Here is a 27291-nt window from a genome sequence, read left to right as displayed (position 1 = left end):
GTACTCATCTCTCTGAGCATTTTCAGGGCCACATTCCAGGCACAGTTAGGAGAAAGAAATGCCGTCTTGACTTTTAAAGGGAAGATGACAACCACCACCAAAACAAAATTACCAAGTGAGATCCGTGGTTAAACTGACAAATGCCATTCAATAGTACTTGACTATACTTCTGATTTTTTCCCCAGGCAGACAAATCTGCCCAAAAGAATGTAAAATATACGGCAGATGTACTAATGGTCTGATCCCCAAACTTATCTATCGTTAATTCACACTTCGGAAGATTGCTACGGGAGCCATTTCTACAGAAAGGCACTAGTATCTTTTCTTGTAGATTATACTAATAATGAAGTAACTTACCTGGAAATAGGGTCTGAGGAAGAGTGCTTGCACTCGAAAGGTCATGCCCTGAATAAATCTTTGTTGGTCTTAAAGGTGCCTCTGGACCCTGATTTGGTTGCTTCTGATATCTGAGGGTGCTTTGGACTCAATTTTTGTTGTACCTGGAAATGGAATGCTGCTGTAAAGACCCCTGTTAAACCTTCTTGTTCACTTTGTTAATATGTGAAGCTTAACTGGAAAGAAATCCATTAGAATTATGGAGCAATCCATATTTAATGCAGCACACTTTACGAGGTATTATGTAATATATTGTGTCAGATAGCGGTGGTCACTTGGTATCCAAACAGACAGTGTTTGTGTCACTGCTAAAGTACAAAGAGAACCAGAAACCTAAGGGAGGCGGAAAGACCATGAACAAAAGGCAGCATCTGGGCTCTGAATCACACCCATTACTTGTTCCATTTGGTTTAGATAGCTGAAGGATCTGTTGATAGAATCGTTGAAATATTCCTTGAAAGCATCTGTCTTTACTTGTAGGATGCGCTTTGTTTTACGCTGAGTTTAAGCTTAAGCATTTCTTTGTAAAAAAAAAAAAAAATTACAATAGGAGTTGATCTTGTGAAAGGGAGGATTGGATGTGATGGAAGTGAAAAGGGGAAACAGATGGCAGCCAGCAGCATGTGCTACCAGCAGTCCAGGCAACAGCTGCACCCAAAATAGCTTTGGAATGGACACCAAATGCTGAAAAGCGCAAGGGCAGACAAAATAGCCAGGAGCGAAACTGCATTGCAGAGCTTAGCTCTCCCGGAAAAATCTGGCTTGGCTTAATAAGCAAGTTTTATAGTTTATAAAGGATAAAGGATGGTCCCTGAACTTATTGCTCAGAGAAGATCATGATCTGGATGGGCAATGCCCGGGATTCAGTATAGTACGGCTGCTATGCTGTTTGGTTGGGACCGTAGAGCCCTGAAGGTTGGGTTCCTTCTCAGCCCTGAAAAGGTAGCATATCTTGAGTTTATCTAGGTATGCAGAAAAAAATGGCATTGAAGTCATCTTCCTAGGTCTGTACCATTTCATAAAATAGAAACGGGGGGGGGGGGGGAAGGATCCTGGTTCAGAGGCTGCCAAATAAAGAAGTCCCCCTGCCTACAGAAAAGTAGCAAGGCTAGGATTGTCCCACCTTGCTTGATCAGATTGCTGATTGGATATAGAGATGGGCTGATAAATAATTAAACTCCCTTGATCACTATTGTAAAGGCCTTTGGCTGTCTGTCTGTCTGTCATCTCCTTGATCACTATAGTCAAGCTCTGTGATTCTGCCTAATCCATGTCTCGTGAATTCTCCGTTTTCATACTTTCAGTAAAACGGGTCACCTGGTCTTTTTGTAAATGGCTTAATGGAGCCTTTCTAATCTCCTCCCACCCACAATATTTCAACCAATCCCACATCTCACTAGCTTGCTGTAAAAATTTGGAAATCCTATCTTAACTCTCAGTTCTTCTATCAAAGTGTTTTTGCACTTTCTTGGTGATGGGGGGGGGGGGCGGGAATGCTACTCCCTTTCATCCATCTAAACTGCAATTGCAGGGATGAGAACTGATGAGGAAGAACTCTATCTAATAAGGGCTGTAGTTAATAGGGGAGAAATACCGTACCAGAGTGAAACTGTTATTAGTAACTGTCTATCCTTCTCTCACAAATTGGAAAGAAGGCAAAAAAAGATTCTGGGATTCCCTTGTGCTTCAGAAAGCCGTAGTTGTTGCAGACGAGGAAGAGCTGGCTTAATGATGTGTCCTTGGGAAGATAAATTAATGACCATGGCCTACTGAAGCAGTTTACCTTTCCTTCCTGTGCGTATAGTACAAAATGCACTGTTCTGCATTCATTATGAATTAACAGTGGTAGGTTTATATTCTAGGGGAGTGTGACTAGGCTCTGGCGAGCTTTCGCTTGTCGCTTCTGTGTGCCTCCATGGGTCTATTAATCGGATCCATACCAAATAGGATTGTGAGCTTCGGCCGCTGAAGCAGTCGTTCCAGCCCGAAGCAGCCAGTGCTGCGCCATGGTGCTGGTTGCTTTGGGCTGGAACAGCTGCTTTGGCCGCCGAAGCTCACAACCTGAATACCAAAGCTAATCATCGTATTCTTAAGCCCTTTTCTGTATCCATTTTGAAACAGGCTGTATTCATAAGAACACAAGAAGAGCCCTGCTGGATCAGACCAGTGGTCCATCCAGTCTGGCATACTGTCTCACACAGTGGCCAACCAGTTTCTCTGGAGGTTCAACGATAGGTAATAGAGGCCTAGACCTTCCCCTGATGTGGTCCCTCCTGGCCCTGCCTGACTGCCTTTGAATATGGAATTTTCCTTCAGTCACCCTGGGTAGTAGCTGCCGATTGACCTATCTTCCATTAATCTATCAAATCCCCTTTTAATCAGAATGTTTTATTAGGAAGATTTAATATAATAATTAATAACTTAGCATAATAATATTAATAAGGAGAACCTTTTAATAAAGACACTTCAGTCAGTCAGTCAGTAACCTTTTATTGGCGTAAAAAGTATAAGACATATAAAAATACGGTTTAAAATTTCAACAAAATAATAAAATGGGGTTACATGACCAAACAGATCTTAAAATGATTAAATAAACTATAAGAGATAAAATACAAGGTAGGCAGCATATTATAAAAGCATCTTAGTTAAAACTCTGGCAACTAAAATGGTTATCTCTGGGTCTTTGTCAGAGAGCAGAAATTGCAAGGTCATAGATTTACTTACAGAATAGGATTTAACCTCCAAGATTCCAATGACCTCCCTACAAAAAGGAAATCTAAAGAAGTCAAAGCTGACAAATCAACAGAGTACAAGAATAAATCTAAGTAAAAGTTCAAGGAATTTAAGCCTATCACCTGTCCAGACTTATTAATAAAGACACTTAATAAGAGCGTTCCTATGCTTCTCTTGGATTTAACATTTTATGGAGATTTCTTTCGTTATTTTTTAAGTTATAGGTTGCGGGGTTTTGTGTGTGGGTGTTCTGATCTACAATTAGCAGAGACTTCTGTAATTCTATGCAAAGAGCCTGGTCGGTCTGATCCCACATGTGTTGTAGTGCTATAAATTTGTTTTTATAAACTATTTACAAATGCAAGCACTGCTATTCTTAACGCTGTATCAGAATTTCCCCACCCGCCCACTACTAGCTATTAAACTAGGTTAATTTTGATTCGTTTGTAGAAGCTTCTTTGTTTGTTTTGAACATTGCACACACACATAATTTAAAAATACTCACTGGGACGTGTTTAGCTGGCAGTTCAGATATGACAATAAAATCATGCGGAGTCCTTGAGCTCACATGCCCCTTTTCCTGCCTTTTCTTGCCTGCAGATATTTAATGAAAGACTTCTATATTTGTGACAAGCCATTCTTTGTTGCTCTGTCTGAGCAACAAACCAAGGTTTGCATTCTTCCTTTCAAATCAGGATTCCAGATGAGACTACAGGAAAGGGTGTAGAATGTTGTTTATGATTGGCTTCAATGAACTGTGAAGGGAGGAAGGTGTGATCCTAGCATGGCACCCATGATCACCATAATAGCTGATGATAGGTTTCTTGGATCCCATGCTTCTCTTGCCCCACAACCAGATGAGTGCCAGCCTGGGCCTAATCCCCCGTGCAGAAAAGGTATCAGTTTTATTTCCCCCCTGTAAGCTTTTTAGCGTTTATATGAAACTGCTGGTAAGGCCATCCAGTGATTTGTGTCACCAGTAAGCTTATTACATGCAAGTTTATATCTCTTTTTGCATCTGAGTGGGATGAGGCAATGGACTTCTTAAACAGATGCTTGGGAGCAGTAATTTTTCTTTCGGTACTAGTGCCCTACTTTTTATCCTAGAAGGTACCTAAAGTGCCCTACAACAGGAAACAGAAATCTTATATACAAACCAGTAAAACAGTACACAAATAAAACCACTACGTTTTAGACTCGTTGGCTAGCTTGTTTAAAACACAGGCTGCAAGCCATGGTCTAAGAACCGAAGGGCCTAGGGCCCTTTAGCTCTTGATCTTTATACCTCTGGCTACTCCCAAACATGGTAACTTGAAATAGGAACAGAAGGAAAACAATCTTCAACAAAGATACCCCTCCTCTTCCTTCCTTCCCTGGTCGAATTCTCATTCTTCTTGAAATCTGGATAAGAACCAGTACATTGACGTCAATCCAGATAAGGCTGATTTTGGCCTGTGATGAGCTAATCAAGACATTAAGATTAATCCTCCTGTATCTGGGCTTGTGCTGTCCCCTTAAGGAGCAAAGCTTGTGGCTCAAGGGTTCTTATATACCAGGGGTAGTCAACCTGTGGTCCTCCAGATGTTCATGGACTACAATTCCCATGAGCCCAATAGGAATTGCAGTCCATGAACATCTGGAGGACCACAGGTTGACTACCCCTGTTATATACCCTACAAACAACTATTCGGGTGATACCTGGAGCACATTGCACCTTTGTGACACAATCAGTACTATAGAGAGGGTACATCGATATATATTTTAAATTAAATTTAATTAGAAGTAGTAGTAGTAGTAGTAGTAGTAGTTCTTATATGCCACTTTTCCCTACCCGAAGGAGGCTCAAAGCGGCTTACAGTCACCTTCCCATTCTTCTCCCCACAACAGACACCCTGTTAGGTGGGTGAGGCTGAGAGAGCAGTTTTATCAGTGCTGTGGCGAGCCCAGGGTCACCCAGCTGGATGCATGTGGGGGAGTGCAGAATCGAACCCGGCATGCCAGATTAAATAACTCTTCACTGTGTTTTTAACAGATATAGTTGGAAACTGGGATCCTGATGGGGACAGTGTGCATAGCATGATGGATATTATTCTCTTCCCTTGTACATTTTGCTGGGGAACAGAAGATAAAAAAATTACTCCAGAATTTGGGGCGCGGGGGGCAGGGATGGTGAATGAAAGGAGAAGTTTTGAAACACTGTTGGAGAGGCAAGCTACTGCCAGGGGCTCCTGGGAACTGTAGTCCATGGACATCTGGAGAGCCACCCATGGACTTGGGAAATCCAAGGATCTTTCTTCAAATATTTTGGTTTGTCATCCGTTTCAGAGTGCAGCCATGCCAATCTGTGCTAGAACAGCTAGATTTGTAGCTCCTTATAGACTACCAAGATTTTTGTAGTAATATGAGCTTCTTCAAGTCAGAGTCCCCTTGGTCTCTCCGATGCGACTGGACTCAACTCTCGTTTTCCATACAGTCATCCCATCATTGGTCCAACAGAACAGGAATCTTTAAATAAGCAAATCATGGCAAAGTTGGCAAATTAGAGACTTAATTGTACTGCACAGTCAAGGAGTACAGCATGCATACATATCTGAGTAAATGCAGAGCGAAATAGGCAAGAGCAGGCTGCGTATATGTGAAAGCATGTTCAGCTTCTTATGTCTCTAATGCATCTTGCTTTCGGAGGGTTTCTTTGCCAGCAAGCTTAAACGTTCAGAGCTGCTGTTTTCAAGCTTCATTCACTAAATGCAAATCCTGTTCCTGTGAATTTTACGGTACAAAGGGGGAGCTGTCAGATACATATTGCTTTGCTGTGATCTCAGGTGACAAAAGGGTTACCTGGATCCTGAGGGAGAGAAAATGTCCAAAGAGTGGGGAAAAAGAAGGTCAGCCACAGAAAAAATGCTTGTTTGAGCAATGGTTTATGTTTCTCGGAATGTGTGTTCAAGCTGTTGCCAAGCTTTCTTGGCCGGGGCCGTCCGTTATTGCACCAAGGAAGCCAAAAGCCCATACTCCTCCTTCAGGTAAAAACTAGCCAGAAGTTCAAGCCTGATTTAAGGATTCATGGTGCTCATAGTACCAGAGCCAGTTTAAGGATTCGTAGGGCCCTAGTAGAGCACAGTTGAAGCTGTTACTTGTGCTGCAAACCTTGGCAGGATGCACAAATGCAGTGCGCCAATATCTAAGGGGACCTTCACTCTTATGCAGTTTGTGATCTGCCCACATGCTCAGTTACTGAGTATGCATATTGCTTCCCCCCCACCTTGTCGTCCACTAGCGGCATAAGTATGAAGACACCCTAACAATCACAGTGTGAAAGCCCCCTAACTGTACATCGCCACAGGACCCCTGGAACTGCAGAGCCCCTAGCATGTGCTGCATGTGCTCCTAGGATAAACCGCTTCTGCAGAAGGCATCAGTAAAGTGTCTATTAGTTTTACTTGCCCATATTTCTGAAGCAGTAAGAGTCTCTGTAGCTGCAGTAATCAAACGTGCGCTCCTCATTCATTCCATGTGAGATGAATACTTAATGTTATGGTCAAAAAAGCCCGCAAGGCTGTAGATTTATTGTGTGGCTGTTCTGGGAGGTTCAGCTGTGTAATACAATTAAACCTCAAATGACCAACTTCTCCTGGATCTAAATCAAGCCCCTTTTCTCAGAAGCAATACCATCTGCGAACTTGGGTCCGTGATGGCATCTGCAATGCACCAGTTTCGGTCAGCTGACAGAAAGCATACACGAGGGGAGGGAGAGTATGCAAGTTTGTAAAGGAATTTAATTAACTGTATATTGCATGGAACTATGGATTGGACTGGGTGTGTGCAAAAAAAGAAAAACCCTTTCTTCCCAGTTTGGGTCTATTATTGGACTCGAAAAAATTATAGTATTACTGAAAATTCTGGGTCCAAATACCAGTATAGAACTGTTAAAAATTCTTCATAGGTTGGGATGGTTGGAGGTGGAAAGATTCCAAAAATAAAACTGTGTAGAACATACTCTCTGAACTTGTATAACTAAACAAAAGTGATTTAGGTGTTTTATAATTTTCTTAATCGTTAGTAGATATTTGCTTGTCCAGAATCTCAATACATCATCCTTTGCTAGGACAAAACTAAATAGTTTCTTGTCTATTTCTTGCATCCTGTGGGAATAGAACTTGTCTTGATTAAGCTTGTAAAGTAGACTATCCTCCTTTTGGCTGAAAATGACCTTTAGCCTATGTTTAAAGGCATGCCACCAAGCTTTGGCTTTGATAGATCCCTAGCATTCTGTTCTTAACGCTACACCAGCTAAATATCTTGGAGTTCTTGTGATGTGTCGCAGAACATAGCAAAGAAAGTGGTCTAAATTCTCTCTGACTCAAAGAATCCATACTGAGGCTCCATGAAGGAGCTGTGGAATAATTTTCAAATTGAACACATGCAAATCCCTTTATTTCCTTTTCAGAATTTTTTTTAAATTGCTGCCGCAGAAGGTTTAATTTTGTTTCTTACAAATTTAAAATGGGATTGCTAGTTAAGATTAGAATCCAGATATGAAAATTTGGAAACTTGTTCTAAATGACCACTGTCACTTCTCCAGACCAAAGGGATAATTTGGCTTTAAGAAAGGCCAGAACTTTTGTGAATTATTGATCTAAAGTTCTTTGGGTATGCAGTATTTTGAAAAACTATTTAAGAGTCTCCTGAGTCCAGCCTGAGTGTGGGACATGAACAGCATGTTGTTAGTTCCTTTGAAGGGAAGTATGGAAGATAGAACTGCAAGATGATTAAGTATAAGTAAATATAAAGAATGTGTGTATGTGGAGAGAGAGAGCATGAACATTGTTGCCCATCTTAAAACCTGTGAAACTGTAACGTGCAAGTAGGTGAATGGCCTTGTGTCCTAATCTCGATAGCCCAGGCTAGCCCATTCTTGTCAGATCTTGGAACCTAAGCAGGGTTGGCCCTGGCTAGTATTTGGAATGGAAACCAGATATCAGGGTTGTTATGCAGGTAATAGCAAACCACCTTCAAACCCTGACAGGGTCACCATAAATCAACTGTGACTTGATGGCACTTTCCACCATCAAATGGCCTTGTTCCTTCATACTATTAGAAGATCTGTTCAGTTCCATGCAAGTTATTCTGCAAGGACGAAGAATGGGATCTACTGCTTGGGATCCAGGTAGGAGTTGGAGCATCAGGGTGCTCAGCTCAACAGACTTAGCACTTTGGCCTTCCTGTTGTCATTGTAGCCTTTCAGATATACAGCAAAAAATCTATCCATGGTACGTCACTGCCCATATTTCTTGAAATGCCTTGTTATGCTAGGTCTTTCCTTGGATGGGAGGCAGGGCTCTGTGTGTTATATCCTCCGGGGAATTAGTACATCTTGTTGTTAGTGAATGCTCATGAACACCAAGTCACCATGCCGGTACATGGTGAAGGCTGTTCTGTACTGTTGATAAACTATTATAGAACAATTGTTTTTTTGACCAAAAGAACAACCACAGTCTTGGCTTTTCAACCAGCACAGGATGGGATTATTGCAGAAGAAATGAATGCAGTAGATAGAATAACGCTTTCAACAATGCATAATAGAAGTGGTGAAGGGTCTTGGGTACTAATCATTGGAGTATTAATAATTATAAGCAGGTCTATATTTTTATCTATGGGAGGGTATGTTTTTAGATTCACAAAGAGCCCAATTGTATTATTCCCCCTGACTGCTGTGCAGCGGAAATGAATATTTCTGACTAAGGTCCTTGTGTACCTCATGCCAAATTGAGGTTGAAGTAAATTTATCTGTATAAATCATAAATCTCTGTAGAGCAAGGATTTACAGGAATGTGGACACATAATCTTAACTCTCAGTACATCGGGCTCATAATCTCTGTATTTTCGTTCTTAGAAAAGCATTTACAATCCCACTGTAAAGAAAATCCCTTTAGAAGGTTTTAAGGTTTTGTCATTTGTAAAGGTGGCAGTTTATCTTGCATTGATTGTTGAGAAAAAGGTTGACTCCCCGCCCATCCTGTACCAATATCTATTGCCCGCCCAAATTTACCACAAAGTGAGAGACATTTTCTTTTATTTGCTGCCAATTCCAGCACAGTTGGCTCAAGGTGGCTCACAACAAATAAAATTTACACAATAAAATCCCCATCCCATCCTCCCATCAGTCCTGACACACACTGTTCAGCCCCACTGACTATTTTTCTGGCTCCAGGAGATGGTCAATGGCACAGGAAGGGGAAGATCGCCCAATTCCACCTGGCCTTAACCAAAGGCCTGGTGGAAGAGTTCTGTCTTACAGGTCCTGCAGAACTTTACAAGCTCCTGCAGGGCTCTCAGCTTATTTCACCAGGTCGGGTCCAAAAAGGCCCTGGCCCTGGACAAGGCCAGATGGACTTTGCACAGCCCAGGGATCTCCAACCTGTTTGCCATCACAGAGCACAAAGCCCAGTGTGGGGCATACAGAGTTAGACAGTCCCTAAGGTACACCAGGCCGAGGCCACGAATGGAAGTCAAAAACAGAACTTTGAACCTGATTCAGTATTCAACCGGTAGCCAATGCAGCTGCCTCAGTGCAGGCTAGATATGGCTCCTCCATGGTGTCCTACTGTGGACCCTAGCAGCTGCATTCTGGACCAGCTGTAATTTCTGGATCAGGGACAAGGGAGGGAGTTACAGAAATCCAACCTGGAGATGTATTAACTGTCAGTGCCTTGTACAAACGGAACCTGAACTTATTTGGAAGCAATTCCATTAATATAAAGGAAGAGAAGCCCAGGTCAAGGAGCTGATGCCATCAAAGAGCATGAGAGAAAACCAGTTGAGGCAACCATGGAACTAGTTAAGCTAAAAATGCTCGTGAAGACAACAAGAAGTCTGAAGCAACTTCTACTGTTCATTGTTTTGTATTTTCAAATCTTACATCATAAACCACCTTGGGCATCTTGATGGAAAGATGGGGTTCATAAATGAATTTAAGCAGTCAAATATATTCAGTTTTCTGTGGAAATCCCTAAGGAGCTGTGAGGCCCAGTAATTAAGGACTTCACATGTTTATTCAGGAGCCCTACTGAGATTAGTAAGATTTCCAGATAAACATCCATAGGATTACATCCTTAACTGTTTTATTTATAAGGGAAGCCATAGTGCAGTGGTAAAACAAATGTGCTCCATGCACAATACTTTAGTTTCAATTCCTGGCATTTCTACCTAAAGGATCTCTGGTAACATGCAAACCCCTTTGCTGAATAACTGGAAGAACTGCTGCCAGAATAGAACATCAAAGGCCGCCTCACCTGCTCATATATGTGTGGTCATCCTACCTGGTGTTCTTTTGCATTGTATTGGCACATGCTAATTAAACTGTGGATTATCTCTGGGTTAGATGTACATGTGTAAATGCAACCAAGTCACAGCCAGCTTATGATGACCCCAGCAAGGGACTTCCAGGGCAAGTGAGAGGAACGGGTGGTTTTGCCATGGCCTTTCTCTGCAGAGTCTTTTTTGATGGTCCTCCACCATTCAAGTACCAACCCTGCTTAGCTCCCATTGTCTGATGAGATCTTATTACGTTATGCTGCCTTCCGTCTCTGTTCTTAAAAGGTCAAAGAAGCAGAGGTCATTGGGGCGTGTGATTTTTATTGGATCTTTGTCATCCTGATGTATCTCTCAGGATTTGATTAACGCCTCCGTTTGGAAGATAAATTCTAGAGCAAGCTCTTAATGTGCGAAACTGCTTAAACACAAGGCAGAAGAAACTTGCTCCACCATAATTAGATGATAGTATTGTAAACATGATATCCCTTCCTTAACAGATGGCTCTTTTTACGCCAGTGAGGAAAGAATAGTGCCTTACCATGGATTATATCAGCAAAGGAAGTGTAAAACATTTGGACAGCTCGACGGGGAGATCACTTACAGAAAAGAAATATAATAAAGCCGCTGGGGAAAGTCAGATCCCGAACCCCTTTGCAGTTCACAGTAGGCGCTTTCATAACAGGCACCTCCAAGTCGCACACAAATCCCCACGTCCCTGAAGAATGCTCTCGGATGCAGAGATCTGCATGTGCTAGCAATGATTAGTACCCATTAAGATACAGCTTGTTATCCAAGAAACTGCTTCTTTTGGCTAAAGGCTTATGTGCATTTCAAGTCAGTCTGTCTGTCTGTTGTTTCTGTTTCTCTCTCTCTCTTGTCTCCCTATTGTTTCTAGGAAGACATCAAAAGTAAAAGATATTTGTTCTAATAGTGGTGAGCGGGCTGCAAAACTATATAGGCCATTGGCTTGGATGCAGCAATGCCTCAGCAGGAGTGTAAATTTTCCCTACAACATCTTCCTCTCTTCCCGCCCCACGTGGAGAGTTACATCCCTAGAAAGATGTTTTGTGGGATTTGCAAGAATTGTCTGGACAAATAGCCAGATGGTTTAAGGCAGCAGTCCCCAACCCCAGGTCTGGAGACCGGTACCGGTCAATGGATCAGTTGGTACCGGGCAGCAGCTCCTCCTCGTCCTCCTTCCCAGCTGCTGCCTCGGGGACTGCCCTGCCACTCTGCCTCCCTTTTGTGTAAACACCACTCCATTGGGCAGAAGAGGCACAAGGAGACAATTTATCCAAGTTCCCCAGATGCCATTTTAGCTTTGGCCTGTTCCCCAGCTCCTCCAGACCACATTTTATTAGTGTCTAACTTCTCTCTTAAAAAAAAAAAAAATTGAAAAGCCAATGTTCAGAGGCCTTCAGACATGGAGAACTCATGTAGCCCAAACTGGCAGAGTGCTCCCTCTGCCGTTATATGCCTTGCCATTTTGTGACAGTTTTCCCCTTGTTCTTTTGTCTGAAATCCTGGGTGATTTGAAATGTATCCGATCAAAATGAAAGCATCCTTCAACACAAAGCACTATGAGAGTCTGACTCCCAAGGCAGCATATAAAGTATTATCCACACACATTGAATGTCTTCCCACTGCTCAGTCATGGAATTCATTGGCTGATCCATTCTTTTCTTTGACACAATCTCATTTTTACAGATCTCGGTGGGAATACAGTATGGGATAACCGAGCTCTGTGGAGGGAGTCCAAGATAAAATCGAGACAATCTCCCTCCCCCAAATTAATATAAAATTCCTCACTTGCTGGGCTCATGGGAATAATATTTTATTTGTTCCTTTCCTGCTTTTAACACTGTGAAAACTGCTGCAGAAGGATAGAACAGTGGTGGGAATAAAAAAGAATAATCATGAGAAAAGTAGAATGTATATTGGTTCGCGGTCAGCTTGGAAAGCAGATGTTTTCTGTTGAAATAAGTTGTGACAGACACATATTGTATGTATTATATATTATTGTTAATAATAATAATAGGTGCCTTGGAAAAGTCATACTGGGGTCTTCCAGATCCCTCAGCATGAGTGGCAATGAACGCGTCAAATCTGATGATCACCACCCGTGAGACAGCATGAACAATTACTGACATTTGTAGCTGGCCATTGCTGTTGGAATGCTGTTTAAATGCCAGGCAGAACCAATTAGGGTTGATGACAGATAGCCCTGCCTGGAGTGGTGCTGAGACCAAAGTACAGAGAACCTGTCAGGTATGGCCAGTAAAGCGTAACTGTGCCAAGTTTTGCCTTCCTAGCCTGCCTGGAACGACAGTGTGAATTTAGGTGTTGCATTCTCTGTTTCCTCTGTAAATAAACAGCCGCTGCTTCTTTTTAGTTCTGCGAGACTAACTGCGGATGTCTTTGGGTGGCCTTAGGCACATCACTGGCTTTTTCACAGTGCTGTAAAGATTGCAGAGCCACCCTGAGATCGTGGGTGGAAAGGGCCAGGACAAAGATGTGATAAATGAAATTCCACGGAGCACTAATTTCTCCACTTGCACAAAGTGGTGTGATTGGTCCATACTTTTATTCCTTCCCGGCAACACTTTTATTTATTTTTAATTTATTCTTCGATTTATATACCACTGCTCTCAAAGACTCACGGTAGATTACAATAAAATGGTAAAAACACAGAACCCTTAAAATCCCCAGCACATTAAGACACATTAAAGGGAAAGGTATCCCCTGTGCAAGCACAGAGTCATGTCTTGGCAGACTCAATACAGGGTGGTTTCCCATTAAAAGATGGCTATTGGCTGGAGTTAATTCCCCAATCTCCTCCCCCCGCCCCTGTCCAGCTAGCAGTCCAGAGCTCTTTCCTTAGGAGCGAGGGTCCCGATCTCACCAGCTCTAAGGGATCCCCTGATGATACTTCTGGGCCTCAACCATATGCCTTGCGGAAGAGCTCCGTCTTACAGGACCTGCGGGAAGCTGATAACTCCGGTAGGGCCCTTAGCTCTTCTGGGAGCTCATTCCACCAGGCTGGGGCCAGGGCCGAAAAAGCCCTGGACCTGGTCGAGGCCAGGCGAATGTCCCGTGGGCCCGGGACCACCAGTCTGCCTTTCCCTGATCAAAAGCTCAAGGTGGGCAATGACACGTATTTTTAAAAATTCAGTTAAAACGATAAATAGCACAATAAATCATAAAGCTACTGCTGCGAAGGTCAGTTCCCAGCATGCACAGTAATTCAAATTCCAGCCTTCGTCAAAGTGCCCTTCATCAAAGTGCACGGATTCCTGAAAATCAGCAACGAGGACGTCTGCCTAATTTATTTGGACAGGGTAGTCTGCAAGGTGCAGGGCTGCTGCTAAACATGACCTGGGCTGAGCGATGGCCAGTTTAACAAGGTAACAGGCAGGAAGCAACAAGGAGACACCCATGACACTCAATTTCCGAAATACATTAATTTATTGTGCTTAAAGCATAATAAATTCATCTACATATAAGGTAGCCTGAGGATTGATAGTTGTCTGACGATGAGTGCTATTTTTGTTGTATCTATTATGTGACGCGTCTATATAGTTCCACCCTTGCGATAGGCTCCTTTGACACTAACTGAGCTTGTATGTCGGCTCAAAATAACTTGGAGCTAAATTCTGTAGACAGTAGCAGGCTAAGTGCAGGACCCCTGACCTGGATAGCCCAGTCTTGCCTGATCTGGGAGGCTAAGCAGGGGTCAAGAATGGGAAAGCACCCAAGAATACCAGGGCAGGCAACTGGCCAGCCACCTCTGAAACACCTCTTGCTTTAAGAACCCTACAAGGTCAACATAAGTCAGCTGTGACTTGTTGCCCAAAACAAATCAAAAACCCTGAAAGAAGTCAGGGCCACAGTATTTCATTTGACGAAGCTGAAAATCCGTAAATATGAGTTAATTAAATAGAGCAAGAAAGTAAAAAACAAAACAAAAAAGGAGATACAGAATTTCTTCTGTCATCCCCAGATCTATCTAAATCTAGGAAGACAGTCATAAAAAGATAAAGGTATCCCCTGTGCAAGCACTGGGTCATGTCTGACCCTTGGGGTGATGCTCTCCAGCATTTTCATGGCAGACTCAATACGGGGTGGTTTGCTAGTGCCTTCCCCAGTCAATACCATTTACCCCCAGCAAGCTGGGTACTCATTTTACCGACCTCGGAAGGATGGAAGGCTGAGTCAACCTTGAGCCAGCTGCTGGGATTGAACTCCCAGCCTCATGGGCAGAGCTTTCAGACTGCATGTCTGCTGCCTTACCACTCTGCGCCACAAGAAGCTCTAGGAAGACAGTCATATAAGACAGTAAAAGCCTTTCCCTTTCCCTTGGGTAGCAAAATATCCAAGGAAGCTGGGCCAAGCCTCTGGGGATCTAAAATCTTCCAGGGTCACTCCATTTCCCAGCTGGTAAGGCTGCAGTCTGAGTCGCAGCCCTTTGGCCCTGCCTTCGGGAGAGCTGGCAGAGTTAAAGGTGACTGCAAAGAAAAGGTGAGGCAGATGCTCAGGCATACAGTTTCGGGCAGCTGGCTAAATGTCTCCGTTCTTGCCTCTCCTTGGCTTGTGGGCACTTTCAGTGATTCTGGTCTCAGCAAGAGTTAAGTGAACTCTCACCTGAGGCTAGTTGGTCTGCATATGAAGCTAGGTCCGCCCTTTGTCACCAAGCAATCATTTGGTTTCCATACCTCTTGTCGGTACATAATTCCCCCTCTGTTATTTCTCAAGTCATTTGTAGATGCTGTGCTCCCCCACATGCAACCAGCTGGGTGACCTTGGGCTCGCCACGGCACTGATGAAACTGTTCTGACCGGGCAGGAATATCAGGGCTCTCTCAGCCTCACCCACCGCACAGGGTGGCTGTTGTGGGGAGAGGAATGGGAAGGCGACTGTAAGCCGCTTTGAGCCTCCTTCGGGTAGGGAAAAGCGGCATATAAGAACCAACTCTTCTTCTTACATGAGGCCCTGCCAGCACCCTGCACATGGTAATTGGTCCATGGACATCTGGGGAGCCACTATTTGGCCACCCCTGGTTTAAATAGAAGATGCTGCTTTTGTGATACAGCTTTGATGTTGAATATTTTGTAGCGTTTACTTGGAAATTTCATATAGTGTGTTTGGGGTTAAATTTGCTATTGCATTTTCATTCCCTCCCCCCGGCTTGTTCCAAACAAACTTGCCCGGTATGCAGTATCTGCAACAAAAGATTTTATTGTTGTGTACTGGGCCTTCTTCTCTCCAGCCAGCCCTATTCCCTGCCACTACTAGGTTTATAGAAAGCCAGTTCCTTGAAGTAGATCATTTTTGGAAGCTGTTGGTATTTCAAGAATCTCCCTTTTCTCTACTGAATAAACAAGTTCAGAGTTGATGAATGGGGATCTCGGCCTCTCAGGTTACTAAAAATCAGAACGATTAAGTGACAACACAGATGACACAAAAGTGGTCTTGGCTCATTTAATTAAATGTGCATCTGAGAAAGATTCTGCTAATGACGATGGAGTGTGAAATGTTTCTCAGCCACACATTTTGGACTGGATGTTTCAGTATCGGGAAGAATTATTGGATGGCACATCAAGACAGAACTTGAAGTTGGAGGTTTCTTGTGTATGGAAATTTGTCCTTGAGGCGACCAAAATGTTCAGAATAAATTGGTGCACTGGATGTACATTGCACAAATATTGAAAAGAAAATAATGATAACATTTAAATGATTTGGCCAAAAAATGAAAAATAAAAGGAGTAGAAAAGTGAAGGGCCAGTGGGGGGAAAAACTGGAAAACTCTAGGGGATACAACGGTCTTCTTTCAAGGATTATTTGGAAAGGAGAGCCAAAAGCGCCTATGAAATAATTTCTCTCTTGAAATGTGTCGAAACGTATTTATGTATTTATTTATTTGTTTGTTTGTTTGTTTGTTTGTTTGTTCGTTCGTTCGTTCATTCATTCATTCATTCATTCATTCATTATATTTATATACCAACTTCCTCCGAGGCTCAGGGCAGTTTACATAAAATGTAGAAAAACAATAAAAGAAACAATCCATAACATATAGATAACCATAACATTAATACTATTAACTGATAACGGTACAATGGTAACAGTGCAACAGGTCCAGGAGCAGAATGCATTTATGCTTTCTTAGACAAGGTTATAGACCCTCATAATATGTAGTTTGACTTTTGATAAGGTAATTTACAGCATTAGAGAATTCCTTTGGATGCTATAGTTTAATTGTGCACCACCTTTCAACCCAAAGTCTGCAAAGTGGTTGACAATACTATCAATTTAAAAGCCAGTAAGGTATAATAAAGATCAATTTAAGAGTAACTAAATACAATAAATCAATATGGTGCCATAAATGCAGCGCCGCAGGGCTAAATGATGCTTTTTAAAAATTTGCATGAAGGTAGGAGTGCATTGTTATGCAATCCCACTTTCATGCAATTAAAAAAAAACCCACTCCCCCCCCCCCAATGCAGTAGAACCTTTCCACCCTAGCTGTGCGGGGGGATGGAGAAATCCGGGGCAGACAGGGTTCACCAATGAAATTGGTGCCCCATGGGGACACAGGAAGCAGCAGGGCATGATGCTCTGCAGCAACGCACCTCCGGTGGCCCGCAGCAGTGCTTCTGTTGTGGAATGGTATCAGTGAGCTTCATGGCGAGATGGGTTTCAAGTCCATGTCTCTCCATTTGAGCTCATTGACTTCAGCTTTGATGGACTGACTGTTTGGCAAGGAAGTATAGATAACTTACAGTTTGCATTTTCATGCCTGGTTAGCTTTCTATGAGGACACTTCTTGTTCTGGGGGGTTTTGTTCTGCTTTCCTTTGTGAAGCTAGAGCAGACGCTTGCCAATGTGGTCATCAAAGCTGCTATTGTGGGATGGGGGGTATCTTTGGGCTTAATGGCCATCACATAAGAGGCAAAACAGACTCTTATCAGAACCGCAGTGGTGGTGGGGTGGGAGAAGAGAGATAGTCCTGGGACACAAAGGGGAAGCAACCACACACAGTGAAGAAGAGGTTGTACTGCAAACCAAAAGACTATGACAGCAATACTCAGTGGTGAACGAATATTATATTAAAAACAAAGTAAAAACAACATATATCAAACCGCACATGACAGAATAGACCAAACGCGTTTCGACCCACAGGGGTCTTCCTCAGTGGTCAATATATTGTGTGAGATGCTCTTGTATAAGAATAAAATCTAAAGGCTTGCTGGATGGCAAAGAAAAATCTGTTTGATGTAGCTCTAACTAGTGTTTCTAAAGTATCTGGTTTGGAGCCCACCTTCTAAAATATGTATTATCTGAGGCCACCACTCCCAGCTTTTGCCTAACTCTATATCAAGAGTGCATTTCTATGTGTGTCAGAAAATATAATACTGGTGCACTTTGTTTAACTAATATTTGTAATGATTTTTAAAATATTTAAAATATTTTAAAATATTGTTTTGCAGTACAACCTTTTGGGTTTCTGACTTCTGCTCAGGTTGGGTTTTGGCTGCCTTTTTGGTTTAGCACGACTCAGTGGGTCGGGAGCCACGTGGTTCTGTGAGCTGCCACATGTAGCCCTTCTTGGCACTGTGCCCCAATGTGGCTCCTCCCCCATGTTTCCGTAAAGTGGTCAAAGACATTGCCTGGTGATACTTATGACTGGTAGGTGGTGTTCTGTCACAGCACAGCTGCTGCCAGAGGAATGGGCAAGCTTGCAATTCTCCCTCAAGTGCAGGCCTCATTCCGGGGATAGGAGTAAATGCAGCCCTTTTGGTTGAGGGCGATTGTGGACGTAGTTATCCACAAGCCACAAAGTGAGTACTACTGGGCTAGGAGGAAGAAAATAGGAATGCTTGGAAACTTTGAAAAATTGCAGAAAGTATGCGAAGGGGGAAGAAGAGAAAAACAGGTTCAGTTCGTCTTCACTCCACATTCATTTTTTCCCTTAGATCTGTCGTCTTCTGCTTTAAGGGCAGGATGCTCAGGTGGGAACCTGCTGATAGTCAAACAATAATTTAAAAAAAATACAAAATTTGGTTCTCTGCATTTGGCAGTAGCATTACGTTTTTGAAACAGTACACAAGCAGCAAAAGACTGGAATGTTCAGGGAGTGTCTCCCCCCCCCCCCCTTTTCATTCTTAAATTTATAAGAGGAAGATTTCATTCTGTCGTGTCGGGATTTGTGTGTAAAACCGTCATGTGCTGAGCGTGTTTGTTTTTCCCTTTTCAAGATGGTAGGGGCACATTCCCAGCCTGTTGCATGACACTTTCATAAAAAAGCTCTGGCTCGAAACCAGAGATGAAGTGAAACAGGTAGGTCATGCCTTTTACCTGAGGAAGTGCAGGGGTGGAAAGAGCTCCCGCTTGGCTTTAGTTTTGCACAGAATCTTTTTGACTTGGCGTTTTGCCTGCCAGTGAATAAGTCTGGTACTTTCTTTTTTTTTTTAAAGCTGCCTGCTCCTTCATTAAGATTTTCACTAGCAATGACAGTGGTTTAGCAAAGGCATTGTGTGGACTGCACAGCGGTGTTGAAGTAAGCTGGCTTTTCATGAGCTGAGCTCATGTTTTGGCTGCCTGAAACCACCTCCTGCTCTTGCATGCACACACCCCTTTTTGGAGAAGGAAGCGGAGCGTCCGTCCCTGTTCGCTTGCCTCTGTTCTCACACAGAGATTCCTACGCACTCCCATGCCATAGAAGAGAATGAAAGCAGGAGAAAGGGCAGCTATTGTTTAAGTGCCCCCAGCCAAACCACTGAATAAAGAGGCTAGGCTTAGCCTCCAGGCTTTTTTGGGGGCTTTTTTTTGTGTGTGTGCGTGTGCTGGCTTTTCTTCATTCCAACCCCTCCGAGGCAGAGGACAGAAAAGGCGTGCGGTGCCCGAAACTGGTGGTGTTATATTGTCGTTGGCATGCTAGCAGGACCATGACTGAGGCACTGGCAGGATCACAGCATGCAGGTTGTTTCAGGTAAGTTCCTGTTTCGGATAGACTCTGTGCTTTGAACAAATAACCAGGGTATTCTTGGCCAGACTTGATCCAGGGAGAGTAAAGCTGTGTTGTGAAAAGTTAAGTAAGAAGGAAATGTTTAACTTCCTCTCCCCCCCCCCTTGAATTTTCTTTGAAAACAAAGAAACAGGTGGTTTACTGTAAAATCCACTTTTACCAAGCAACTTATATTTATCTTTAAGCTGTTCTCCCCCCCCCCCTCAATCTCATGTTAAGGGGAAGGGGAAGGGTTGGCTTCTTGAGCAGGACTGTAAGGCATCTGATACTTTTGCGGAATCTCAGGAGACAGACGAAGCAGGGAAGGTGCCCTTATTACAGGGGCCAAATTCACTGTCAGGAAATCCCTGAAGAACTCAGCTACTGAGAAGCTTGTGCCTTCTCAGCAAACATGCCGGAAAATATCAGCTTGCAAGCATTGTGTGCACAGCATTCTCCGGCATTGACTGTCCAGTGTTTTGGCAGGTGATACAGGCGTAGTAAATGTGCAAACTTGTTTCAGGAAGTTGATTGCAGAAGATACGCTAAAGCGGTATATAGACTCCGTATGAAAACAGCTCTTTCTTTCTATTCTTCATTAATGACATTCCTCCTGCAAACTAGAGTGCCCTCACTCCGAGGCTGTGGGTGAGAGTTTTTAAAAAGACATTAGGGGATGTAATTATGCATGCTGAATTCTTGCCAAGCTTTCAAAGTCACATTTTTTAAAATCCAAAACTCCTTAGAAATCCGTATTTAGAAGTAAAATGCACTTTTTAACTCTCCCACACACGTGTGCACGCACACTTAATAGGCACACTTGCATTTGTACTCAAGATATGCAACCAGCAGCTGGTATGATTAACCCATCGTCGTAACTTGTAATTGGTGTCATATTGTACAAGGGAAACCCCCTCCTCTTCCCCCAATAGTTCAGCTCGCAGTGGTCCCCAACCTTTTTATCACCGGGGACCACTCAACGCCGGGGACCACTCACCGGGGACCACTCAACACCTTTTACTGAGGCCCGTGAGAGGGGGTAGTTTATTCCTCTACTCTCAACCACTGCCCTAACGCTCTCTGATCGCTATGGTAATGTTTAAACATCCCTTCAAAATAAGATACAGACACACCACAACAATGAAGTGTGTTGTAAAGGGCTGGGGGGGGTGAAGTAAAGGGCCGGGGGGGGGGGAGAGAAGGCGTCCTTCAGGGCCCACCTCCAGTTAGTCAAAGGACCACATGTGGTCCACGGCCCACAGGTTGGGGATCGCTATGTTAGAGTATTTGCTTGTAAGGACTTTGTGAAAACCCTGGCAAAAGGACATCTCTCTACTCCCCAGTGTGATACATCTGTATTTTTAAATATACCTTTGAAGCAGAGAGAGAAATAAACTCTTGCCGTATTCCTAGAGTCAGGTGCTTTTGGTTAGTAATGTCAAAACAGCATCCTTTGCTGACTGTTGAAGAAGCCAATTGTTTTCTGAAGCCAGCTCTTGAATTCCCACAGCAGCTAAATTAAGGTCTGAATTTGCTGTGAGGCACCCCCCCCAATATAGCAGGAAAGCGAGAAAGAATTCTAAAAGGAGGAAGAAAACAGCCACCTGTATGCAAGTCTGCTTCTGCATTGAAAATCCCCCTTCTTATGGAAGCAGTCCAGCTTAATAAAGCCCCTGGCTAGTACTTGTCCCGCCATGAGTGTTTGTGTGTGTTTCTATGTGTGCTTGTTTGTTTCTGTTCCTGTCTCCTGTCAGTGATGTCATTCTTCTGGCTCCACCACACTCACCTGTGTAAAGTTTTCCTATTCCACCCTTTTCTTCCTTGCTGCTCTTTCCACAGAGCCTTTGGCAAGAATCCCCTATTGTAAACAAAATGTAAATGCCTGTTATTGAAGTTGAATGCATCTATTTCTCCTGTCTATATCTTCCTCCCCTCCCTCTGTAGTCTCTTCCTTGTTGAATTTCAGATTGTAAGCTCTTCAGGGCAGGTTTCTTGCCATCTTGTTTGTTCCTCTCTGAAGGTCCGGGCTCACAGGTGATGCTCTATATAAATAGCTACAGCTTCTCCCACCCATCAAAAAAAAAGGGGGGGGGAGGAATCTGTTGCCAAACAGGTCCCTCCTTGGCATGTAGTCATAGAAGGCAAAAGGACACTTGTCCCAAACTGGGTATTAATATGGCTGGATGCAGTCATTGAGGCAACTGATGACCTCTTGAAATTTAGTTCTGTTTGTTCTCACAACTGAGCCAGAGGTTACTCCCATGTGATTGCAAACGTCCTTATAAGCAGAACTGCCTGGAGGTAACTGAGAAAAAGCCCAAAATGGAACTCTGTTATGGTAGTCCTCAAAGGAGAGTCCAGGGACAATGACATTCTATGAATAAAGGAAGGATACAGGAATCTGAGATGTCTGTGGAACTACTTTAGTCTCCCATGAGATAGCTTGGGACCTCCCTGGGGTTTGCAGATGAAGAATAGCTGGTTTTTATTCCCCACTTTTCTCTACCCTAAGCAGCTTACGATCTCCTTCTCTTCACCTCCCCACCCCACAACAGACACCTTTTGAAGTAGGTGAGGCTGAGAGAGTTATGAGAGAACTGTGACTGGCCCAAAATCGCCCAGCAGGCTTCATGTGGAAGGAGAAGTTGGGAATCAGACCTGGGCCCATTCCTCACACATTGGATAATGCACTTTCAATGCACTTTAGAAGTAGATTATCCTGTTCTGCACAGGAAAATCCAGCTCCAAAAGTGCATTATCCAACATGTGCATAATGGGTCCAGGGCAGAGTGTGCACTTACTTTTTTTATTCCATTGTCAATCCTGTTGAATTCAGATCACTTTGAACTCGAGTCTTCCTCTTCCCACCCTCCCCATTGAAACAGGGAAGTCTTCTGCACGTGGTTAGGGAAGCTCAGAAGAGGGGGGGCAAATGGAGACTCTTTCTTTGTTTTCTTGAAGGGGGGAGAGGATCCAAGAAGTCAGAGGAGGGAGGAAAAAAACTTTTCTTTTCTTGAGGGGGGGGACGAAGAAGGCGCACAAAAAAATCCAAGGCCGACAGAAGTTGAGAGAACTTAGGGGCTTATCCTTTAAGGCAGGCTTGTCACATGACCACCTGTAGCCAATCACGGGTCCTCTACCACGGAGGAGAGCCCAGATTCAAAACAATGTGATTTTCTGAATATATTCAGGATTTTCAGCACTCCAAGATAAAGCACAATAAAGGTAGGGTGACTCCAGATCAATCCTTCTTGCTGCAGAAGGAAAATTAAAATCGCCCCAAATCCAAACGGAAATCGCATTCTGTGTAGAGAGCAGGGACTGAATCGATCTGGGGTTGGAATAAAAGCCCCGTGCAGTTTACACCCTGGTTCCCAAAATTAGAGTCCACCAGTCTTTACTACTACACGATGCTGACTCTCAAAATGCAAGGAAGGGGGCAGATTTTCTGTGGTGCATCCTCTTGGGAGTGTCTTGGTCTCATTCCCCAAGAGCAACATTTCACCAGGTGTTTTGGACTGTCTTGAACGGGGAATTGGCAAACTTTACCTGTAAACAATCTGGACAGGATGCTATCCAGTGGGTTATTGTATTGGATGAGTGAAGCATCTGGTGTAAGACTACTAGTGCTAGGGGCAGTGTGGACTGACCCTCCCTGTCATTTAGGACACATGTAAAAGTGAATTTATGGTTTCCTGTAGGAACTGTCAACATCTTCTTAAGAAGGCTGCCTCAGGCAGTAGGTTTAATAGTATACAACAATCAGGTACTCTGATCTAAAATGAATTGTGACATCTGGGTACCCTTCTCCAATTACACTGTTAGTCCTTTAGGGTTTCCTCCTCCTGCTCCCCCTCAAAACACCTTTCTTCTCTATTGTTGGACTTTAAAACAAAAACTTAGCATTTATATCCATTGAATTGCAAGCGCCGAAAGCATTCTAGAAATGTTATGACTTGGGTCCAGATCAGTGTTTCTACAAGATTTTCTGCCCACAGATCATGATTTCCCCTTTCCCCCTTCTCACAGCAACCCAAAATGCCTCCCCATTCTGACCCCCCCCCCCAGGGACTTGGACTGCTTTGGAAGGGGGCAGGCAGGAAAGTCATATTCTTTGGGTAGAAATCCTTGTGCCCATAGAATGTTGCTCTGGATCCAAATATATTTCAATGACCCTGTCAGATAGGTTATAATCTCCATGCTGAGAGAACAGAGATTTGCCTAAGGCCACTGGGATAAGTTTGTGGCTGGCTGAGATTTGAACCAAGTATTCATTATACCCTGAGCCAACTCCACATAAAGTTTTGGTGCCCAAGCTTGCCTTACAGTTTAATTACAGGTGATAAATGGAAGCATGAGGGGAGCGGTACCTTCTGTGAAATGCCCTCTTTCCCTCAACCACTAAAGGATCAGGAGCTATACTCTACTTTATTTACTTTTCTTCTTTATGTTGTTTGTCTTAATGGCAAATGTGACTATCTCACATGCGGCTTACAGTTGCAGTGCATACAGAGAGCTACTGCTCCACTTTCTCCGCAATGAGGACCCAAAGTGACCAACATCATTCTCCCCTTCTTCATTGTCTCCTCACAACTACCCTCTGAGGGCACCTAGCAAGCCTCCCTGGCAGAGTGGGGATTTCCTCTGGGGACCCTCTGATCGTTCTGCAAGACTCCAACCATTATATTACACTGGCTTTCTTCCCAAAGCAGCGTATCTTCTCTTCTGTTTTATCCTAGGGGCCAAGCCTGTTGCATTCAGGAATACAACGGGCACCAAATTGAGGGAGGGGTGGTGGTGGAAGAACTCTGCGGACAGCCTCTCCCTCCACCCAGGACCTGGAAGGGCTGCAGGCAGCTGTTAGGGAACTCACTGGCAGGGGCAGCTCTCATGTGGCAGGGATCTGCAGCCTCCAAGCCTTGGAGGGAAGTGGAAGGTGGAGGGGGTAGTCAGGGGTAGGGGACGGAAGGTGATTGGCTGGATGCTGGACAGACAGGCAAGCCTGTTGGAGGAGGAGGCACTCAGGGGCGGGACAGCCGCCAAGGGTGGATGTCAAGCGCTGAGTGGCACTTAAGTCATGAGACCAGCTCCTCCTCCTAGTCCTTACCAGAAATGTATGCTGTGGAACAGATAGCCCTGTGAAGTAGATCAGCCTGGCAGGGTGTGTGGCTGGCCCAAGGTCTCCAGCAAGCTTCTGTGGCAAAGTGGGGATTTGAACCTGTGTTTCCCACATACTAGTCACAGGTCCTAGTGTTATAACCATTGCATTGCTACATAATGCTTCCATATACATTGTTTTAAATGTGTTGCATCCTAAAACTTTTTAGCGGTCTTTAAAACATTCCTTCCTTCAAACTCAGTTTTCATTTTGGGTCTTGGCTGGATACACATAAAAATGTGAAAAGTTATTCAGGTTCTTGCCCTTCACTTGCTGGTGGCAATTTCCTCTTGCCAGTCCTTTTTCAGCCCCGTCATGTGGTTTCTTGGCCTGTGTTTCCATGCAGCAAATAGTGTCTGCTTTGAGGTATACAAGGCTGACTTTTCAAAGCTCCCTCTCCAGGCAACATGTTGATGACTTCTCTGTTTATGATCGTCGGGTAGGGATTCTCTTCGTAGCTCTAACAATGCTAGTCCTTCATTAGCCATGGGAGTTTCTGTTATGACACAGCAAGGGCACTCCCGTTTTCTCTGTCCTCTTCCCTGCACCTGTTTCATGCTAAATAGAGCAGATGAAAGAGTCGTTTTTGCAATCAGGGCACCTGCCCCTAAATACTTGGAACTAAGGGACATAGAAGCAGGAGGTCCATAACTGCCTTGAGCAGTCTCCGAGTGGTGCAACTGAAACTCATAAAAACAGAGGAGAGAATGTTGTAAGCTGCTTTTGGGTTCCCATTGGGGAGAAAAACGGGCCATAAATAGCTGAACCAATCAATAAACCTTCTGTCACTTACTATGCTTGCTTCAAAACTTACTTCTTAGTGGCCCAATCCAGGTGGGAGCTGTCTGCCTGTAACCTTCAGCCACACAGTGAGCTAAGCACTATCATGTTCCCACAACCTCTTAGAAGTCCAAACAAATGTATGTGTGGTAGGATCATACTTTACCACATGGCTGGAGGCTGGGCTTGCCATTAATATATTAACTTGGCTGGTAATTTTTAATTGTTATGCTGCTTTTCTACTAATATGGAATCTAAAGAAACTTCTTTAGATTCTGTATCGGTAGAAAAGCAGCATAACATTTTTTTAAAAACTAACATGTTAGTTTTTTTTTTGTTTAGACTGTTCCCTCCACCACCACTAAAAAAAACCCCTCTCGTTATGAGAGCATACTTAACTTGACTGACTCCATCTAGATGCCTCAGCCTGTTTGAATTGCTTCAGGGCCATTTCACATATTTACATCGAAGCCAAGTTTGGTGTGCTGCCAATTCCAACTCCCAGGCTAGGCTACCAGGATGATGCTATAGCCATTGTCTGTAGTGAGTGGCCTAAGTGTTTAAAATGCTGAGTCACCCGTTTCCTTGCAAAGCGTAAGAAACTGAACCTTATTGCCCATTATAGGGGATTTCTCTAAAAATCCAGCATGAAAGCAGCCGAAAGATTCTGCCAGAGAGAGGGTTCACATTGACATTCGCCACACCTGCATGCATGCATACTACCCCCCCCCACACAAAAAAAGACACAGTCTCCAATTTTGATCAAGTTTTCCCTTGCTCTGCTCTGGTTTCATGAGTCGCTGTATTATTTCCATTTATATTTGTGAACAGAGAGGCCGGGAGAATGTCCTGCCCAAAGCTGCGTGGTGAGTCCATGGTATCATGCTGCTATGGAGATTCAATGTAAAACCTTTCACTAACCGAGAAATAATTAAAATGGAGCAATGCAAAGGAGAGGATGAGCTGTCTTGAACACAGATTGCATTGGGGCTTTGCAAGTTTGCAGTGCTTATCATCTCAAACAGAAATGTATTGGTAAGATTCTTCTTACCTCATGTGGTTCTCTGTATGCCGGGAATCCCCAGCCAGAGTTCCCAAGGGGCTCCTCAGCCTTTCTCGGAAGTTCAGGTGGCTGCTGACATCACTGGAGCCCACTCCCCATGTTGCTCTACACACCCTACACAGAACAGACCTAAAGCATCCACTCTTTTATCCTATTGGCCCTTCCTAATGCTGGTCACAACCAGTGGAAGTGTAGGGGTGGTGTCATCAGCCTGGAGGGTAGTGCCTGTGTTGTGGCCTGTGGTCTAGCCCCCAGATGCCTGAAGGGCAGCAGCCCAGCCCCCAGGAGCCATGTGGCCTCCACCTAAGCTCCCAGAGGCCACATGGGCAGCGCCATGGCTTCAGGAAACCTCATGGCCTCTGCCCTGGCCCCCAGAGGCCTGTGGGGTGGTGGTGCAGCTTCAGCAAGCAGTGCAGCCTCCACTCAGGCCCCCAGAGGCCTGCAGTGGGGCAGCACAGCTTCAGAAATCCATGTGGCCTCCACTGCAGCTTTGGCCAGCCATGTGGCCTCCACCCTAGCCCCCAGTGGCCTCTGGAGTGCCACCTTGACTTTGGCCTGCCACGTGGCCTCTGCCTCGGGCCCCAGAGTCCTCCGCCTCTACCGACCACCCCCCTCCTTCCCTCACAGCTGGCGTGCCAACCTCCACCTCCACCAGCTGCCTCCCTCCCTGCCTCATCTGGAGCGTCATGTTCGTACTCATTTCTGTCTCAGGAGGTACACCAGAAGATGTGTTCCACATCAAAAATATTTCACCGATTCCTCCATGGTCAAAAGGTTGAAAAGGTTTGCTGTATGCATTGCAACTGCCTCATATGGGATAGCCGTATTTTTCATCAAGAAGGGGAA

General features: G+C 44.1%; 1 protein-coding gene across 8 annotated transcripts in view; it reads left to right on the top strand.

Annotated features, from left to right (window-relative positions):
* Positions 1–27291, top strand: part of RASAL2 (RAS protein activator like 2) — a 292197-nt gene that overhangs the window by 159226 nt on the left and 105680 nt on the right. Inside the window, exon 1 of one of the 8 annotated variants that reach the window (XM_077332485.1) lies at positions 19105–19429. The exons of the other annotated variants lie outside the window; for them this stretch is intronic. Within the exon in view, the coding sequence (XP_077188600.1) occupies positions 19414–19429 (16 nt within the window). The 5' untranslated portion in view covers positions 19105–19413. Of the gene's footprint in view, positions 1–19104; positions 19430–27291 lie in introns of those variants that run through there. 8 annotated transcript variants of the gene reach the window in all.

Source organism: Paroedura picta, chromosome 4 (genome assembly GCF_049243985.1).
Source record: "Paroedura picta isolate Pp20150507F chromosome 4, Ppicta_v3.0, whole genome shotgun sequence".
NCBI classification, from domain to species: Eukaryota; Metazoa; Chordata; class Lepidosauria; order Squamata; family Gekkonidae; genus Paroedura; species Paroedura picta.
This window is presented reverse-complemented; position numbering and strand designations above follow the sequence as displayed.